The following is a 19,183-nucleotide window of genomic DNA, read 5'->3' as shown; positions in this document are numbered from 1 at the left end:
ATGGTTAAGCAGAAACATGGATGGTGATAGGACTCACTTTCTTGAAACCAAACATATGATATGATATATGAAATGATATGATAAGGCATTTGTAACGCGCCTATACACAAGTGTTTCAATGAGTTTAGCCATTTATTGGATAGGACCAGGGGTCAGCAACCCGCGACTCTCCAGATGTTTTGGACTTCCAGGATACCTCACCATTGATTATGCTGGCGAGGTCTGATGGTAGTCAAAAACATCACTCAAGCCAGAGGTTGCAGACCCCTGGATCTGGATCAGATTAAAAGAATTACCCATCATTGGCAGCCCCATTACACAATTGCTCTATAAGGACTACAATACAAACCCAACAACCCCAAACCTTGTCAAATATATGTTGACGTTTTGAACAACAAATGGCTCTATTTCTTGGAAGCCTCATAGCATATCAGTTCAGAGAAACCTGCGAGAAAACAAGAAGACAACAAAGGAGTAGAACTGTATCATCTTTGATAATTGCCATTTTCTTTCTATGATTTGTTGTTTTAGTTCAGAGAGGAGAGAAGTTTGACAAAGTCGTTGCCTTAAAAATTAGAACCGTCACTAGCTGGGTAATGTGCCACTTGTTCCAGATGCAGCATTTTGCACCTGCCCTCCTTTTCAATAAACAGTCTCATTGGGCTCTTCCTCCATCAGAATGGCAGCTTTATTTATTAAATTCCATAGACATCCCTACTTTTGCAGTTCATCTGCTATTACTTTGCTTGTAATACTTTTAGGTGCTAGTCACAGCATTAAACTTCACTATATGTCTCATATTCTCTACCTACAAGATGACAATCTCATACATTTAATAATGCTCAGTATGAGGCATTATATTTATTTAGAAGGGTCCCATGTCCCTTAGCAAACACCTGTTTTTTCGAAGTGATTTTCTTCCAAGAAATGACTTTGAAAAAAACTCAAATTAATTGTTTTTCCAAAGCCTCACACTGTACTATTACCACTACCCCAACAACCTCCCCAACAATTTTAACCCCTTACCCCCTGTTAGGGAGAATTCCCAGAAATCTGCTAATTCCCTTCTACCTTACAGACCCCCAGCACTTTTTGCAGGAGTTTAGGACTTTTTAATTTCTAACCTAGAGAGAGTGAGACCTTTTTCCCACTCTCTCATGTATTTTTCTGTGATTTGGACTCGGTTTCATTCAACCTTGGAGTCTGACAAACTCCATAGGCATCTTTACATTGTGACACAGAGCACCTTCAGTGCAGTCACACAGGGAAGTCTCTTAGATTTCCCAAAGGCTTAAATACCTTCTCTTGGTGAAACTACTGTTCCCAAGAGCAGTGAAGTGAAATGGACTCTTTCTACAATTAATGGCTGGTGGCAGTGGTTTACTTTTTACTACCATTGTGTGTATTTTACCGCAGGCTGCAATTGCAGCTGCAGTAAGGCACCCATGGGTGCCCATTTTGTCAAAATTGCCCCGGTCTTGTTTTTTCGCCATTTCTTACAGGAAAGATCCTTCTTGAGGTTTACTCTGCGCGCCAAACCATGTTTGGTCCCTTTGTCCATTTTGTCTTTGGCGGGATTCACGAGTGAACCCCACCTCTGGCTCCAGCATGTCTAGCAGGGCAGGACGTACAGAGAATGTTCAAAGCTTTGGGAACTTAGAAAAATAAACCATTGGGTGATCAGGATCTTTCCATGCAATTCTTTTCTTTTAATCACCTATTTTATGATGTTCCCAGTAACAATTATCTGGTCTATTTTAACATTGAGATGGGGAAACACTGTCTCACAGGCTGATCCCATTTCAAAATATATATAATGTACATAAAAAGCTATTTAATGTCAAGTACATTCATCAGATTTGTGAGACTCAAAGTTTGACAACAAGGTTACTTTTCATTGCCAACAATTTAAAACAAAACTTCTCATCATATCTCTCAACATACCTGTCCTCAAAGGCTGGTTTACTAGGAGATTCATGTGGTGTGTAGAAACTGGTACGGATGGACTCCTCCTGGTTGCAAGGTGTTTCAAAGTGGCTCGAGCCCTGCCTCACAATGTCCACAGGAGTTTGGTAGTTCGTTGGGCTCCAGCTAGAGTTTGACAGTCCTGTTGGTGTGACAGGTAATTCATCATCAGTCCCGCTGCTGTCACTGTAGCTGTCTCTCCTGGAAGGGGACCTAAGCCGTTTATTGTTAATATCGGCAACCTCATTGTTTTCATCCGAGCTGTCTCCGGTTAAAGGATGGGGAGTGCTTTTGTCCACTGAATTAGCTCTGCCATCTTCTTGAAAAATATGTAGCGGAGAACTCAAAGGCGTCTGTTATTAAGAGGTTTGTGTACACCAAAAATAAAATACATATTTAAGTACAAAACATTTATTTAATGCAAATCTAAGATGCATGACTGCAGAATAATCCAATAGGTACATACAATTTCATCAATGGGTCAAATGAAAGCTGCTTAGATTGAATGGCACCTCAATTAATCAAACCCGACTACATCACTGTGATGTAGCAATTAGGGCTTGATTTCCTATGTTATGTACATTTATTTAGTGAAAAATGGGCCCCTCTAAGTGGCAGAGCACTGTCAATGGCTCAGGGGGTCTTCATTGAAATTAGCATCAATAAATTAGTCTCATGATAATGATGAGGTAAATAGATGTGCGCTCTGTTCCCCCACCAAGTCAGAGGCTAGCAATGCTGTTAGGGGTTATCAATCTGGATGTACACAAGTGTTTTAGGTTTGGATATGTATGTATTCTAATTGCAGTGATATATGTGGGTATTGTGACTGCACTGTTCAACATTATGTTGAAAAGACAAGTTCTTACATCCTTCAAATTGCATTATGCATTCTGGAAAATCAAACCAGATTAATTGCAATCATTTGGATGGAATCTCAAGAAAAGTGAAGACAACCAACCAGGAGGATTTGTCATAGAAACACTTATTTGACAATGACAAGAACTATCCCTCAATTGCATCTAAACGCACCTACATTTTTAATGAATCATTGCTTGTAGTGTACCCATGGTAATGTCCCCAACCTTGCATCCTCAACTCAATTTAAGCTAAGTGTGTGCTTGCCTATTTTTTTTAATCTAAACTGGTGTAACAAAAATGTTCTTAGTCAACTGAATTCAAAACAAGTTTTATTCTTAAAAACATTTTTTTTTACATATTTGGCCTACGGAAGGGTATGTTCGGAACAAAAATCTTATTGGACAATACTGACATTCCTTTTAAAGTGACAATATGTAACTATTGGAATCATTCTACACAAATAGCAACAAGCAATTCCATAATTAGAAAGAGGCTGAAAAGCTTTTGATGACGTTGGAAGACCAGTTTACATTGTCTAGACTAGTAACTCATGTTAAACTAAAGGATCAAAGATAACTTGCTTGTCTTAGGAATGGTGTAAACTCCTCAGAGATGGGTAGAAACACAGAACATAAGGCAATCCTTTGAATTTTGTATTTAAGTGCAGTTTGGCACTTGCACTTTTTGTAAGTTTTCGTCCAGATTGAAATTTTAAAAAATCTGTTTCTGGTATTTTTAAAAGTGAATTTGTATTGGCATTTCCAAAAACATATTCAAGTTCAACAAGACCCCAACACATCCTGCCCTCCTCCCCCCTCTTGACCCGTCCCCCCATTGACCTTATTGTAACTCCATTCTATAATCTCTCCCCTTATCCCCTCCCCCCATCGCTTCTCATTCCCCTTTTTCCCCTCAGGTGCCCTGGCTTTCCCATTATCCAAATTGTGACCCCATCTAAGGATCATAATTGTGAATGACATCTCCCGCTGGTTCCCTTGGTGTCCTGTTAGGTACGGTCTCATGGCAGTCTCTGGTTAGGCCAGTCCATATAGCCTCATTTTCCACCGCAACAATGCACCTATTGAGTCTTGTTGCAAATATTTCAAGATTATGTCCCATTAAATGAGAAACTTCTGGTGGTCCCCCTGAATAGCATAGATCACCCACTCCATTGCTACAAAACTCCAAACCTTGCCAATCCATTTGTGCTCTGTGGGAGGTTCCTTCTACTTCCATTTCTGCGTCACCACCAATGCTGCAGCCATTAACAGCGTACACTTTATTCTCAGATCTAGACGGAAGATTTCCAACCACTCTCCCAGTCCGAAGATGGCCACCCCAGTGTTCACTGGCCAGGGGGTCTGTAATGCGTGTGTGGAAGTGAGCTAAAACATGGCACCGGTGCACGGCCATGTTGGACATTCTCTTGCAAACCGGAATGAAAGTCTACGTTTCTGTGAGCCCAGTTAGATGGCAGACATGGATTCTGCAACAATTGCAATATTATATTATGAAACAGAGGAGCTCACTATGAGGGATAGCTGTTGTATTGTTCGCTCAAGGACGATCGCGAGGGGAGACGGAGATGTGCAGGTGCATTGATAAGGGGTCCTGGGAATGAGCGTGTGGGAGACAAGCAGGGTTTTTCCACTAATGTCTGGGTTTTTCTGCTCTTTGCCTCCCATGCTTGCCGTCTGTTCTTTGGCCAGGGACAGTTTGCAAGCTAGGAGGGTGGGGATTTGTTCCCGATAAGAAGATAGGTATCCTGATGGTAGACAGAGAATTGGAACCCAGGGTGATGAAGTCTCGCTGAGAGGGAGGACGCTGCGCTCCAGACCCCATTAGTACGTGTGATCTCTCTGTCTACCTGCCTCGGGACTGGGTAGTTTCGTCGTGGCAGAGATTAAGTTTTCTCCTGCAACTGCACTAACAGTGATGTAGACCCTTTAATAAGCATCCTTGCTTGTGTGTCTATGTATAACCAATTGCATTTATTCCAATAGTTATCTGTATGATTATTATTTGTGTGAATAAGGGGCCTGTAAAGAGCCAATTATGTTCCCATCATTGGTCTAGGAGTGTATTATTGCCTTCCTGAGTCCACAAACATTTGGTCCGTGCAATAGGGTGAGTAGTTCTAAGGTCATTACAGGTTTCTAAAAAGCAAAATAGCATCCCAAAGATGTTAACCACTGCCTCCCGCATCATGTCCCAGTATGGCTGGATGGATGGCCATTCCCACCATATATGCTTCCACGACCCCCCCTTCCCCACACCCTCTCCAACACTGAGCTGACACCGTTGGGTAGAAATGCTGTAGTGTCTCGGGTGAAATGCCATTGAACCATCAACTTGACTCACATTTCTTGTATCTGGATAGCCCTTGTTAGCTTTGGAAAACATGCCCAGAGATGGGGCCACTGATCAGCCTCTATAGGTTGCCCCATTGAAGCCTCCCATTGAATCATATAATGCCATGTCAGCTGTTGCTCCCCTTGACTGTTTAGTGCTCCCACTAAATGTTTATCCCCCGCTGCCAAGGTTGCATAGTTTTCAAACAGGGTCAATCTCCCTGGTATCTGTCGATCTTACTTCTGGATTAGTCAGCCAGTGTCTCAATTAAAAATATGGAAATTTCGCCCCTTCCCTCACCCCAAAATCATTCTTGCACTGGATGAAGGTTTTCAACTCCTGTCCTGAGAACATGTCCCTTAGAATCCTGCAGTCTCCCTCCTTCTACCGCTTAAAGCCTCCTCCCCTCATGCTCGTTGTAAACTGGGGGTTCCCAAACAGTGGGGTCATCAGAGAGGGAGAGGTAGGTATTCAGCCTAGCCCTGCTTACCAGTGCATCCCATGCTTCCCTCCAAAGGCAACGATGACACTGCAGTACATCCCCCTCGCCTACCCCCTTGGTTTTTCACAACACTTGTTCCAATGGGGCTCCCACTACCACCCTGTCCATTTTTCTCCTAGTCGTCCCTGAAACAGTCCCTAATCACCCTCATCTTTGCCACAAGATAGTATGACCTGAAGTCTGGTGCTCCCTGACCCCCTCTATTTCTAGATGCACTTAGCATTTGCCTAGCCACCGTAGGCCTCTTGCGATTCCATATAAATGCCCCTGTATGTCTTTGCAGAGCATGAAAAAAGGGTTTGGGCACACACACGGGCAAGGCCATAAAGTGATTAAGTACTTTCGTCAAGATGGCCATTTTAAGGATGTTGATCCTCCCCATCCAAGATATCGACAGGGGGCCGCATTCAGCCAACAGCATTTGAATGTTTTCCAGTAGCAGCGGATAGTTAGCCTGATATAGAGTGCCTATCTGTTTGGTAATCAGGACGCCCTGATACTTTAACGCCTTGTCTGCCCCACTGGTATGGGAGTATTTCCATCAGTTCCCTCTCCATGTTCGGCGGGGTTGTCAGGTTCAGCACTTCCGACTTGAGTGCATTTATTTTTAACCCTGCCACCTACCCAAAACGATGCAATTCCCGGGAATGTCCTGCTCGGGTCTGTAATTAGTAAGAGCATTTTGTCTGCAAACGCTGCTACTTTGTGTTCTTCACCGCCAAATGGAATTCCTTTTATTTCCCAGGAAGTTATAATGCTTGTCAGTAGTGGCTTTACGTATTTGGTGTATAATAGCGGGGAGCCATTCGATTCTGTCAAACGCCTTCTCAGCATCTAGGGCTAGGATAAAAGCGCCAAACCTGGCTTTATTGACCTTTTCAATGAGGTGGCAGACCCTTTGAATGTTTTTTGAGGTTTGTCTATTTTTAATAAAACCCAATTGATCTGGGTTAATGAGCCTCGGCACAAGCCTTTCTAATCCACACCTTAGTATTTATTTTTACGTCTTTCCCTAGCTTCAACTGTACCACCTTAGCCTCCTCTATCGATGTGGTGACGCCTCCTGCTCCCCCGAAGCAAATGAAAAGAAGAACCAGTTGTGGGTGAAGAGTTTCCCTAAATGTTTTATAGACATTTGTCATGTACCCATCTGGTCCAGGAGCCTTACCCAAGGGGAGAGCTGTTACTGCCGCCCATACCTCCTCAAGTGTAATATCCCCTTCCTGTTTATGGTATTTTAATACTAAATGTTGTCTGTCTTATATTTAGATGATGCTAGCCACTAATATGCCTATCTGCCAGTGCTTGATATGCCAGAAGTAAAATATAGGAAATTCAGTGAACGTGGAGCAGGGGGCACACCTGGCTCTATGTGTGCTATTTACACAACTTCAGTGCAATTTTATGAGCAGGCCCAATGTTGCAGGCTTGGAGTTTGTGCTAGTAATTGCTGATATGTTTTTTTCAATTGCCTGAAGCATATCCAACCCGTAAGGCAGACACTAAGCTGTGGTGAAGTTGTTGAAGTTATTTTATTCTTAGGTTCGGGGTGCCAGTGATAGAGGAACACACTTTAGGGTGAACTGATAGACAAGCTGGGTAAAGTGCCAAGTATACACCATGAGCCCCATTGCCTTCATCGCCCAGAATCAGCTGGGTTGGTGGGAACACAAAACACCATCCTTAAAAATAAATGCCAAAACTGGTTTGAACTGTCCAGATTCACTATGGCTGGTTCTAAGGAGCATACAGATCACAGCTGGCAGGGTTACAGATTTGACTGATGAGAAACTCACTGGCAGGCCGATGCATCTACCAGAAGCTCCAGTACCCAACGGGGACACATGCATCTGATGGATAATGCAGTATTTAGCTACTGCAAAGAGTTAGTAAAGGTTGCCAAATATATTTTCCAGGGGGTGCAAGAGGTTCTCCATAAGTAGCCAGAAGCACCAGGCCACTCATTTGAGCTAGGCAGGTCGGTCTCCATAAAGAAACACCAAAGAATGCGTTGCCCAGGGGTGAGGTGGTTTCAACTACATCAAATTTTGCTAACTACTGACACTGCGATATGTCTTAAGAATGTTCCTGCCTTCACTCATGCTAGCCAATGCAAATCATTGATGCTACGGAACATTGCGACAACCATTGGCCCTGATCCTTTTACTAGCTAGTGTTTTTCTTATTTTGAATTCTTTACTATTTAAGACTTCAGTAGAGGGAACATATATAGAGACGTTGCAGACTTAACAAATTAGTAATGCAGCATGTTAAAATCAGTGTGCAAACAATAACCATAGTGTAAACTAAGAATTGGCTGTGGTGGAAGAAATGGATTGTTGTAATTTGGCACAGAGGCAATTGTGGGACTACTTCCTTGCAAAGTGGGTAACCTACTACTGAGGGTTTATTCCCAGAGGGTAAGAGTGCACCAACGGACAGATCCGTTCCACACGTAAAGATTTAATGAAGTGGGTAAAAACAAAGTGGGAGTACAAGACACTTGCAAAGGTAGCACCCAGTTCGGAATGGTCAAAGACAAAGGTTACTGTGACAAGGTCAGTAGCTTGACCCTGCCAAGAAGCGATAGGGACCCCCCCCCCCCTCTCAGCCGATGGTAGGCCTACCAGAGTGAAAGCCAGAGACAATCCGACCTCAGAGGGGGGAAGGTGTCATTTGTAAGGCCTCTTATTCCTTTCACTTTATACTATGCCTGCCCGTATGAGAGCAGTAGAACTGTTGTTCACCCCATACCCGCCTTGCATGTTGCTTGCTAGTTTTTCTCGGTTTCTTATAGGGACCCACAAGTACCAGCATGCTGACGAGCAAAAGAACAGCATGAGGCCGAACTGGGGGAGAGACAGCAGAGAACAACTGTGCTGTGGAAGGAACTGAACATATCGGGAGATTCCACACACTATGCTACCCAGACCAATGCGAGCATGGTGTCATGGTTATTTCTGTCCAGGGTTATCTTAAGGGGGTATTGGAAATTCATTTGTCTTCTGAAAATGATGGAGGTTTTGATTTGGGAAAGAATCATATGTGTTTAATTTCACTTTCCTGTTTGGGCTTTAACAATTCCATTTAGAGTGTGGACACTTGCTCTAACCAAAATGGATGGTTCAGTCAATGATCTGATTGGCTAAGATATCCTCAAGGTCAGTTGGAAGCTCCATTCACTGCCTTTCATTGTCCAGAGTTCAGCTGAGGTGGTCAGGATTCAGGAAGCTCCCATGTTTGAAGAGATCAGCAACCAGAGAAGAAATCTCAAGTGACAGAGCTATGTGAAATAACATTGTATTGTAATTTGGAAAAAATACTTTAACTTAAAAGCTTCAACTTCTATCTGTAAAGAAAGGATATATTGTTTAAGATCTGGAGTGTTGGATTTAATTGGAAGAAAGTCAGTTTGATCCAGCGCTTGTGTTCAGTTACGTTTTCATCTTTTAGAAAGTTTGTTTTCTTTTACTCTGAACGTGAACATCTGACTGGCTGGGACTCTGACAGAGCCGCTATCCGATATCCATTTAGTCAGTATTACCTTATTTGTTTTCAGCGTTCATGCGCTCCGTGTAAATGTTGTGCGTGAACGTTTGTTTTATTTTAACGGGCTCTGAATAAGCCCATGCTGTGCTGCTGACTGGTGCCAGTGCCTCGATCGAGAGCAGCTAATTTTGAGTGGCGTAGTCAGCCACAGTTGTTTAATTTAGACAGGAGACCTTTCCGTTCTCCGCGTACTCCAAGCTTTCAGAGTCAGTTTCATTTTCTGACTAAGAAAGTATGTGCGTGCGTTCATAAGGTAAGCAGACCTTCGTAATATTGAGCCGCTCGAGAGCTTCCCTTTCAGTAGGCTCTGTAGCATTCTATGTCAATTCCACCTTCTTCCTGACATGGACGGCACGTGCGCGCGTGCATGCTTATATTGAAAGGCTAGCCTTCTCGTTTTGGCAGTCGTTCAAAACTATTTTTCCTTTTGTTTTCACTCACGATTGCGTGGCAACCTTCCTCACTCAGTGGAGACATAGACTGTTTGTTCCTGTAAGGAGAGAAGCTCCGTCTCTCACAACTCTTTGTTGCCTGATGAGAAAATGTACTCTTTGTGGTCTGTGGGCAAGTTAATCCCCGAAGACAAAAAGTTCAAATATAAAGACTATTTGAAAGATATAAAGACTCAGAACTTTATCAGCCATTTCATTTTTGAAAATATTTAAAAGCACATAAAATTAAATACAAGGTGAAGGTTTGGGATGTAGTACTTCTTGCAGTATCTTGAAAGTCCTAAAACTTTCCTCTGAGCAATTAGCAGGGGGAGAACAAGTAACACCTTCATAAGCTGTTTAAATGGGAGACCCAAAGTATTACGATATGTGTGCAATTTGGTGATCTTTCAGGAGTTTAAAAAGATGTTTGATAGGTGACAGGTACCTTTGGAAGTGGGCAGGGAGTTCTTGGAACTTCGTCAGGGAGGTCGAGATTTAGTTTCTTACATCACACAGTTTCAATCCCTTGTGTTAGAAAGTAAATGGCCACAGGAGAAAAAGCTTTACTTTTTTACAAGGGATTTCGAGTAGTTGAAAGATGGTCTAGCTGGAGTAGTGAATTTGTCGAAAGATTAGCGGAGGCGTGTCGAACGATTCTAAAAGCGTGCTGTGCATGTGGAAAAACTGAACTGAGACAACAGGCGCACTCTGCGTGCTATTCCTACTGTCTTCTACGTCACGTCCGGTCACTGGAATGGCAACCGTTGAGGGACATCGGCTCAATGCCGCACTGCACCGTCTGTCAAATTGTTTTCTTAGACTGCAAAGCAGGATATGGACCTATCAAGATGAGGACTCAGAAGGAGGACACAATTCATTAGAAACACTCATTACTTACGATGGGGATGCAGAGCAGGCACAATGCAAAAACCAGTACACAAACCGCTCCGTCAGACTCTCACTAGGGCATTGACTCTGGTGAAAGTAGGCTGCCACGGCCAAACAAATGAGGGGGGGAAATATATGGATTCATTGGCATGGGGAGTCAGAAGGGGAGAGCCACTGGAAGGAGGACAGAGAATATAAAGTAGGGCACATAAAACACTAAGATGTGGGTTGCTCGAGTGAAGTCAGAGGCAGTGGAAGTGGACCAAAAGACCAGGAGAAGGAAATACTGTGTAGAGGAGCGTGGAGTCGGTTTATAGAAAAGGTTATGTATTGGCTGGTGAGGCAAAGTTGTACCTTGGTGTGAGTGTACATGTAAAGTATGCGAGTGAAAGGGGTAATACGAGTAATGAGTGAGGGGGTGTGATGAATCCAATGTGACATCACTGTTTTCCTGGCGGTGACCTCCTCCCATGTGGCCAGGGTATGGCAGCCGCTACCTGATCCTGACCCTGAGGGCAATTATATGAGGGAGGATCACATGGGAGGAGACAACTACTGGGGAGACGTCACAGCTTCATTGAATGAGACACAGTATCCCCCCCTTTCCCATGAAGAAGACCCTCTGACACCCACGACCTTAATGGCCTATTGTCAGCTAAAAGTTCCCCCTTGCAGAGAAAGTCAAGAAACCTTTTCTCTACACTACTCTGGTTAGAGGGCCACCTTTGACACAAACACCCACAACTCGCACATAACACTGTTGGGTAGAAGTAGAGGAGAGAGAGAAAGAGTAGCATAGAGTAAGATCAAAGGGCGGAGTTTCGACAGTAGAGCGGAGGGAGAAAAGAGGGAATGTCAGGGAGAGAAAAAACTCTAGGAGGGAGTAGTGTAGGGGGAGACAAGGGAGTGTAATTTGATAGCTAGATCTAGGGAAGAGAATAAAAGGGCATGGAAGATCTGGCCAATGCCCAGAGTGGCACTATCTAACTGGGTTCCCCAATAGCTGTCACCTAGATTGTTCCTAGAGTAAGTCTAGATACTAAATGCATTTACCATGAGATCAGCACCAATAGACAGATAGCTTTAAGACACTAGAGGTTACTGATCACTATTAAAAATCTGAAGGGAAGGGACGACTGGGTTAGGGTGAAACTGCCCATTCCTTAGTTAAAGAAGGAAGGATGACCATTAGGCCCTATGCTGAATTGAAAATAAAACCCTTTAACATCAACTGGGAGTTGGTGTGTTATTGTGGCCACCTGTGACAGTTACTCAGAAAAATATAGTGAAAACTGTGGAAATGCCAAGGGTGGTTCATGAAATAGGGTTGCCTAGACCAACTTAGAAGTACAAGCTAACAGACTATTTCTCTTAACAGGTGTATTTTTTGGATATAGGATGTCTACACAGCCAAGCCGTGCAGCAGATGGACAGCAAGTAGCAGATGTGAGTAGTGATCATTTCACAGGTGAGCAACATTATCGCCCATCTTTAATGAAAAGGTGGAAACTATGGTGGCACCAAGCATCTGAGTGCCTTTCAGTGAGGGGAGAGGTGCCGAAGGACAGTGTTATAGGTAGCTTTTAAAAAAACACACTGAACTGACAGTAAAACAATATTTTATGTGGGATGATGTCCACTGCAGACTCATTTTAAAGGACAAATATTCATACTGTAATCTTGACCACATTGCCAAGCCAAACATCCTGAAAAAGGGATCATAATACAACCACAACCGGCTTTTCAAATACTATCCTCAGTTCAGTGCACTTTGTTTTGCCCATATTGAGCTTTCAAGTAATATTTCACTTTTCAAATTGTTCAACAGGTGTGGCTTTTTGATTAGGCAAACTGAAGGACAGGTTATTAGATGAAAAAATGCAAAGGAAGTATCTGGGATGGGGTTAATTCAGTGGCCTACGCTTTGAAAATGTATAGGGGACGCATTCACGAGGAGGGCAGAAACATAATGGAACTGGTGACAGTATCATAATTGACAGATGTGAACTAGAGGAATTACATGCTATGGAAGACATTGGCAGCAAGGTGTAAAGTGTGCTAATGAGTCTCATTTCCAACATCGCAGATGCAGACCGGAAGATCAACCAGGACATCCTGTGCGGAAATGTCCAAGATTACCTAAACAATCAGCTGAGATCAATCCATGATGACCGCAACCACCAGTGCTTGCATATAGAGCTGAAGGAACATTTGGGAGTCCCAGCGATGTTATGGATGTGGAGACGTGCATGGAAGTTTGCAAGCTGGCACTGTGACATCGAAGGAGCAGGTTGCTTGTATACTAATTTTGGCCCACCGAGGAAGATGCTCCTCAAGATGTCAGATGACTCTGGGAATCTGGACAAGCTGTGGTACACAAACACACCTGCGAGGTCAAGATTAGGGTTGCGCTCTGAAACACTTGTGTACGAGCGCGATATAAATAAAATATCATTTAATTTCAAGATTCCAGGGGATATGAACCACCACGTACCGAGGGTACCGTAAATGCAAAGAGGCTTGTAGGTGGTTCTCCCCATCATAGAATCCAGTCAGGCTTAGGAATGGACTAGACTCTGCAGCCGAGAGACACCCCACAAATCCAATATACCGAGAAGATAAAGAATGGCCATATATTAACTGCTGTGGGCAAAGCTTGATGGGAAGGAACAGCCAAAACACATATGTGGAAAGCACACTAACGTTTCTTTTCAATGATATCTGTGTCCACCCCAAATATAAGCTCAAATGGGATGTGTGAAAAACCAGAGGGTGTTCCACAACCTAGTCCCCGGAGATCCATTACTCAGGTGGCCAGGGAAGGGCCATCATTGTTGGATCCCGACACTGGGGGTGGACAAGTGAGGAAGGATCACCTAGGGTGCGGGTCCTCAGCGAGTGAAGGTGAAAGACCAAATGGTGAGATATTGTATCCCCCTTTTTCCACAACTCATCTAACCCATATCCCCGATTATTTTATGGGAAGCTACAACTCCCATAACACTCCCCATTTTACCATGACAAACGTACTGCACCAAAGAAGATGAGTAATGAGGTTAGGATTACCTACCCTGACTTGCATTGGCCCTGTCCCTGTAATGAGGCCAGGCAGAGTCCTGCACGTAGCTCTAACAATGTACACCTGCCACTTATTAACACTTCCTGTGAAGATAAAAGGTGGCGGGAACAGACACTTTGAGCGAGGCTCGAGAAGGAACAGCTCTTCTGAGGTTGATGTGAACCAGGCTGTGGGAGGTGGAAGGCCAACGGGCTGATCGATAGTTGAGAGGATCAAGATAAAACCAGGCAAGATTTGCATGCTTTCGGGAGGCTATGAGCATTCAAAAAGTAAAGCCGAGCGAGCGGAGGAAAGAAACCTTCAAATTGCCAGAAATCGGCCCGCGACCTTCCTGGGTGAATGGCTAAGTTGGGGAGGAGCAGGACAGGCGTACGTAAAGGCCTTGAGCTGCAGAAATGAGATGAAAGAAATCCAATTAACATAGACTGTGAGTTATCGAGGGAAACAAAAGTCTGCCTGATGTTAATGGGAAAGTGACTGTTATTTGAAAGTTGAAGGTTGCGCGTGTGCCGGTAAAACATGGATGAAGAGAATAACAAAGTTACTCACCATAGTGACTACCTTACTCCTAGTCCATAGTCCCCTTTCCTCCATACTTATGGGACATTCTGTCCTTTGGGACGGGACCGGAGCACTTTTGTTAAAAAGCATCAAAAATTGAAAATGGTTGTCCTATTACGTAGCCGCGACCCTTCCCTCCTGAGCTCTGCCCCGCTCAACCCCCTTCAGTCCTTTTCTATCGCCAGGTCTGCAACCATTTAAGCAATAATAGAGGATACTTATTAGTGAGGGCGGCGGGCATATGGAGGAAAGTGGACTATGGACTGGGAATAAAGTAGTCACTATGGGGAGTAACTTTGTTATACTCCTATGTCCCGTCCCCTTCCCTCCATACTTATGGGAGATTCCCAAGCACACCTCACAGGTAATACGGGTAGATGAAAACTTTTTTACTGAAAAAAGTTCTTCAGAACAGCATGGCCAAATTGGGCATCAGTTCTGGAGCTCAGGTCCAAGCAGTAATGCTTACAAAAAGCTGATGGTGAAGCACACGTAGCCGCCTTGGCAATGGTTTCCCAGGGAACATACTTCTGGAAGGCAACAACAGCCGCTTTGCCACGTACAAGATGGGCATGAATGCCCTTCGGAGGTTGAAGGCCCCGATAGGTATATGCTTCAGAAATGCGGAGGCAATCCATCGGGAGATAGTAGCCTTTGAAGCAGGTTTCCCTTTCAGGTCTCTGAATGTGACAGAGTTGTGAGGAGCCCTTGAGTTCACTTGTTCTGTCGAGGTAAAACTTCAAGGCTTGCCTGACATCTAAGTTGTGTAAGACTCTCTCTGCCTCTGAGGCCGGATTCGGAAAAAAGACAGGTAATGCGATAGATTGATTCAAATGAAAATCGGTAGCCACTTTAGGCAGGAAAGAAGGATGAGTGTGGAGCACAACCTTATCCTTATGGAAGGTGAGGAACGGATGTCCCACAGACAGAGCTTCGGGCTCGCTTACTCGCCTTGCTGATGTCACTGCAATCAAAAATGCGACCTTCCAAGAAAGGTATTTGAGATCAGTAGTGGCCATGGGTTCAAATGGTTTATGGCATAAGGCATTCAAATCCTAATTGGGAGGATGATTGCGTACCGGTGGAAAAATATGTAATAGACCCGCAAAATGGCTTTTAATTACTGGATTTGTCAAAGAAAAGGAACAGCTGTCAGTGGACAGGTAGGCGGTAATAGCCGAGAAGTAAGTCCTCCAAGACAAGACATGGATGGAGGCTTTAGATATGAATGAAAGCCTCATGTCAATCGTAGCACGCCTGGGGTCCAGCTGCCTAGCTAAACACCAGTGGCAAAAACTGAGCCACTTGCTCCTATATTGAGACATTGTGTAAGGTTTCCTGGCCGATTGGATAATGCGCATATTGTTCTTGGACAAGTTAAACTGCGTTAATGACCGGAAATCAGACACCAGGCCGCCAAGCTGAGCGATTGTGGGGAGTGGTGCCACATCTGGTGATCGCACTGGTGAAGCAGGTCAGGAATCAACGGCAGTCTGATTGGAGGAAGAATCGACAGATGCTGAAGTTCTGAGAAATAGAATCTGGCTGGCCACCAAAGAGCTATGAACAGGCGAGTGCAATTCGATGTATTCCTGAGCTTGCAGAGTGACCGATGAATGACAGGAAGTGGCGGGAAAGCATAGACCTTCATGTTGTACCACAGATCTCGAGAGCGTCCCCTAGGGAGGAGACTTCGAGACAGTTCCTGGAAGCATAAATAGGATGTTTCTTGTTTGTAAAAGTCACAAAAAGGTCCACTTCTGGATTTCCCCATTAGTGAAAAATGGTGGAAAGAACCTCTGTGTTCACTTCTCGTAGCTGGCTGCTGTCTGGCGGCTGAGTGAGTCTGCAGTCACATTGAAGTGACCCAGAATGTGTACAGTCAGCAGCCAAATGTTGTGCTGGATGGCCCATGCCCAAATCTGAATAGCGAGGTGACTTGGTGCCACCCTGCTTGTTGATATAAAACATTGCCACATACTTGTCCGTGCAGATACGGACCACCTTGTTTGTGATGGAAGGCTGAAAAGCTTTTAGCGCCAGAAAAACAGCCAGGAGTTTCAAATAGTTGATATGAAACTGCCTGTTCTGATGTGTCCATAGATCAAAAACCTGGAGATGATCCAGCGTCGGGCCCCCACCACAGAAGGGAGGAGTTTGCGGTAATCGTCACTTGTGGGTAGGGCTCCTGAAAAGCAGCCCCCATGGAAAGATTTTTGGTCGAGGACCACCATGGCAGGTCTATGCAGGACGGACCTGGGATCATCTTGGAATCCGAAGCCTGAGACTAAAAGCTCTACAGAGCCAGAGGAGTACACCTCATTTTCTGACGTGCAAGAGGAAGAGCCAGCATGCACGAAATTATTTTGCTGACGTGTAGCCCGGTGTGGGGTTTTACATGCCTCAGCCAAAAAATCCTTCTGGAGGAGCAGGTCGGTGCGCTCTTGAGGCAACAGAGTAAATGCTCCCGAAAGCACCCCCTCAAGGAGAACCATCATATCCAAGACCCGGTCATGGAATGCTCTCAGAGCGGGGCTGCTCATCGCTATCCTGATCAGTTTAAGGGTCATCCGATGAAGCGGAAATGGACGCTTGGTCCGCCTCGTGCATCGCCTCAGGTTTTAAAGTGCTATCCCACTCTGCCGGCGCCCTCTCTATAGGGGACAACGGAGGCAGAGGAGGAAGAGTCAGAGGTGAGCCAAGAGGAAGAGGTGGAACCACAGTCGGATGCGTAGGAACAGCCGGGGAAGAAGGCGGAACAGGAGGTTCATGGTAAATTTCCTTGAAAAGACCCTTTAAATACTCCATCATGGGGTCAGAGTGCATGAGCATCGGAAACATCCCAAAAAATGCATTCTCAGAGAAAGGTTTTGGCTTTGGGGCAGGCAGAGGCCGCTCATAAGGGGCATAACCCCAAGAACGCAAGGAGGATGGTTGCCAGGAAGGCCCACCAGCGGCCAGGTCCACATAGACCAGTGGAGCAGAAGAAGGAGGAAGCAAGACTGTATGAGGCAGAAGTGCCCAAGCTCGCAAGTCATAAGAAGGGCGGAACGGGTTTTTGTTATCCACAAGGCGTGGAAACAGCTGCTCAGCCCCAAAAGAAATGCTCGTAGCACCAGATGTCGTGAAGTGTCTAAAATGGCCACCGTAGACCAAGGCGGTTGGGCCGCCATTTTGTTGACACCTGAAGAGAACTGCGTCACATGTATAGATGAGGCAATTGTCTCCTCAGGCGAGTCAGGGGACTTAAGCAACACCTTAGCCTTGACACAAGGATCCTTGGCAGAGCCGGTACTGGGAGGCCTCAGATGTTTACTAGTCATCTTAGAGATTGCCCCAAATTTAGCCTCCAGAGGAGGTACCTCGGCCGGGCCAGTATTGGAGGAGTTATGGTCCGTTACCACCCCTTTGCCCCCTCGACAGAACCGGTATCAATGCCACCCTGAGCAAGGGAATGTTGAGGAATCCACCTCACAGACAAGACCTTCAAAGCCGGTCTCTCGGTTCTGTTGGTAGTGACCTTAGCCTAAAGAAGAGGAACCTCGGGTTTCACCCCAGTATTAATAGCTCCCTCAAAAGGGGCCTCAAGCCATGGCTTGGTACGGAAAGCTCCAGAAATGGAGACCTCAGGGCGTACCCCGGTGTCAGTGTGGAAAGCTCGAAAAATAAATAGAGACCTCAGGATGAACCCCAGTATCCAGAGCCGCAGACGAACTCGGCTGAACTTTAGCACCTAACAGGTGACCCTCGGAACGTTGTGCGGTTTTGGCAGGTCCGCTGTGGGAACCCTCTGAGAAAACTCTGGTGCGCCTATTAGGCCTACGAGGTACCTCACCTCATAGGAACCCCTGCTGAGACAGCTACGCACGTCCCTCCCGGACCTGGAAGACCCCGGGACGGTGTCCCCTGGCCGGTGAACCATAAAAGTAAATAATTTACCGGGCGTTTCTTCTTTTCGTCAGTGAAAAGCTGGAAATGAGGAGGAGGAACGCGCTGAAACACGTCCTCCCACCGAAGAAGACGACGTTGGAGTGCCCGGACGGAGAGGGAGTCGCAGTAGAAGCACGAGTCCCAGCGATGGTCTGAGCCCAGACACTCCAAGCAGAGGGAATGGGGATCCGCCCTTGCAAAGCAACGTTCGCATAAAGAACAGGAAACGAATCCCAGGAAGGACAAAAGGAATACAGAAAAAATTCCCGGTGATGCAAGTGCGTCCAGCCCTGACAGTGCAGAGAAAAGGACTGAAGGGCGATATGTGGGGGAGAGCTTAGGAAGGCGGGGTCACAGCCACGTGCAGTGCCCCACGTAAAAATAGAAGGACAAACATTTTCAATTTTTTATGCTTTTTAACAAAAGTGCTCCGTTTCCGTCACGAAGGACGGAATGTTGCATAAGTATGGAGAAAAGGGGACGGGGCGTAGGAGTACAATTGTTGAAAGACAAGGATACAAAGTAGCAGAGTGGTCCTGCCAGATGAAGTCAAACATTCAAAAGTCTCTGTGAAATGTTATGACTATTGAAAGATATTACGAGCAGAGTCCAAAGGAAACAGCTATAAGGAAAGAAAGCTGAATAAGAGAAAAGCAACATTTGTGAACTTGAAATATGCCAAGGGGGCAAAAGTAAAATATCAGAACTTTGGAAATAGACCAAGAAGGCAAGTGAAAGAGAATAAAAACTACAAGCACCAAGAGGCATTGGTGCTGCAAGAGAAGATTGTGAATGGAAGGATTGTTGAAAAAGGTTGAAGTGGTTATGCAGAGGTCTATGTAAATTCCTTGCAGTCCGAAAGTCTTCGACAGTGAAAAGATATAAAAGATAAAACGAGGGCAAGGGAACCCCCACGAATGAGAGACAGACTTGAGCCCGGCAGAGGGAAGCTTGTGCAGAACTGTGAGACATTTAGAATACACAAACTGAATATTGAACAAAAGCGGGCGGGGCAAAGCCTAAAGAAGTGGTTGAACTACCAGAAGTTGAGAGCCTAAGATT

The 19,183-nt window shown here is 45.1% G+C and overlaps 1 protein-coding gene across 6 annotated transcripts in view; it reads right to left on the bottom strand.

The window, feature by feature from the left end:
* PTPN13 (protein tyrosine phosphatase non-receptor type 13) overlaps window positions 1–19,183 on the bottom strand; it is a 1,388,150-nt gene that overhangs the window by 342,354 nt on the left and 1,026,613 nt on the right. For all 6 annotated transcript variants that reach the window (XM_069630435.1, XM_069630437.1, XM_069630436.1 and 3 more), the window contains one exon: window positions 1,945–2,318. In XM_069630435.1, coding sequence (XP_069486536.1) covers window positions 1,945–2,318 — 374 coding nt within the window. The remainder of the gene's footprint in view (window positions 1–1,944; window positions 2,319–19,183) is intronic.

The sequence above is a fragment of the Ambystoma mexicanum genome, chromosome 6q (genome assembly GCF_040938575.1).
Source record: "Ambystoma mexicanum isolate Mex_15411 chromosome 6q, UKY_AmexF1_1, whole genome shotgun sequence".
NCBI lineage: Eukaryota > Metazoa > Chordata > Amphibia > Caudata > Ambystomatidae > Ambystoma > Ambystoma mexicanum.
This window is presented reverse-complemented; position numbering and strand designations above follow the sequence as displayed.